This window comes from Pseudomyrmex gracilis, unplaced genomic scaffold, assembly GCF_002006095.1.
Source record: "Pseudomyrmex gracilis isolate BER0280 unplaced genomic scaffold, ASM200609v1 scaffold_612, whole genome shotgun sequence".
Taxonomy (NCBI): Eukaryota; Metazoa; Arthropoda; class Insecta; order Hymenoptera; family Formicidae; genus Pseudomyrmex; species Pseudomyrmex gracilis.
In genome coordinates this window covers 52,019-53,447 of record NW_018021196.1, presented here as the reverse complement: position 1 = coordinate 53,447, position 1,429 = coordinate 52,019, and the positions used below count along the sequence as shown (strand labels likewise).

The following is a 1,429-nucleotide window of genomic DNA, read 5'->3' as shown; positions in this document are numbered from 1 at the left end:
AGGCAATTCATCGTCTTTCTAAATTTTAACGCGTCTTAGGGCCGTAGTGCGGTAGTGACATTTTTCCGGACATGGGTCCCTATACTCAAATGTTTTCTACTGTTGCACTGAATAACCCCTAGAAGTTTGATCCCATAGTTCTGAAACACCCTGTATACCCTAGGTTTCGGCCGGCGAGGTTGCATGTTATCGTCAAAACCTGAGAAGTGGACTTCCATTAAATGTTTTAATGTGTCCGACGCCTCCTCAGCAACATTCTTCGTTGGAAGCTTCAGACAGCCCAGTTGAGGACGGTGATCTAAGCTGAGAATTCTGTGAAGCCTGGATGCTTCTGGGGCACTCTCAATGCTTTCACAGAAGTGTTTCCAGCTTTTGTACTTTGCTTTCTTGATTTCCTTGCTGTACTCTTGTTGGGAGCTTCTGAAAGTCTCCCAGTGTGCTGCAAGTCTGGTTCTTTTTGCCTTACTGAATTTCCTCCTCGTTTCCAACCTGAGCTTTTCAAGCTCTTTCTTCCACCAGTGGATCTTAGTCACCGAGCTCTTTGGTTTTGGTGGGCAGTTTAACTTGTAGGCATTTGCAATGGCGTTCTTTAAGAAGTCCGCCGCATTTTCCAAATTATTTTTGGTCCTGAAACTGGTTGGGGCCTCAACGAGCTGCGCCTTAAGATCAGCCCTAAAGCCCTCCTAGTTGGTTTTTCGTGGGTTACGAATTCAGCTGATTTGCGGTAGTTGCTGAAGAGTTAGGCGTATTTGTCTATGATCAGAGCCAGAGAGCTCATCCAAGACCCTCCAGTCGTTCACCAGACCCGCCACTCTCCCGTACAAACCGTCAATGACTTCCTGTCTTCTGGAGTCCAGGAATGTCGGCTCGTTTCCTCTGTTAAGAATGGTTAGCCCTCTAAGAAGCCATGCAGACTCTCCCCCCGCGGGTTGATGTTTGCATTTCCCCATCCTACATGATGGGAGTTTGCATCACAACTTAGCAAGAGTTCAAGTCCCCCGGCCTCCGCATAGGCTACCAGGGCTTTTACCTCTTTTGGTGGTGGATCAATCATGGAGGCGTAGGGCATATAGACTGACTCTATGAGTACCTTCATGTCCTCTTTCTCGGCCAGCTTTACTCTCACCTTGATGACTGTGAGGTCCTAGCTGCTGAGCTGTGGCAGAAAGATAGCATGTAGTCCTTTAACTACTAAGCAAGATCTTACTCTTTTTTCCGAGTGTGTTTTGTATAAACAGCCACACCCACTCAGACCTTTTATTGCACCGTTAACAATCCAAGGTTCTTGGATTAGTGCAATATTTGTATGCATCACAGCCATGCTCTTGGTTAAGGCGCTTTTGCTGTGGTGCAAATTAATTTGGGTCATTTGGATGCCGGGAGGAGCCATTTTTAGGCATTCTCGACATCCTCCGACGCCTTCTTCTTC

General features: G+C 47.0%; 1 protein-coding gene across 1 annotated transcript in view; it reads right to left on the bottom strand.

Annotated features, from left to right (window-relative positions):
* LOC109861173 overlaps positions 1-1,096 on the bottom strand; it is a 2,400-nt gene extending 1,304 nt beyond the window's left edge. Inside the window, exons 1-2 of the mRNA XM_020440705.1 lie at positions 1,031-1,096; positions 159-683 (exon numbers count right to left, since the gene is read on the bottom strand). Of these exons, the coding sequence (XP_020296294.1) occupies positions 159-683; positions 1,031-1,096 (591 nt within the window). The remainder of the gene's footprint in view (positions 1-158; positions 684-1,030) is intronic.
* Between the last annotated feature and the right edge of the window lie 333 nt (positions 1,097-1,429).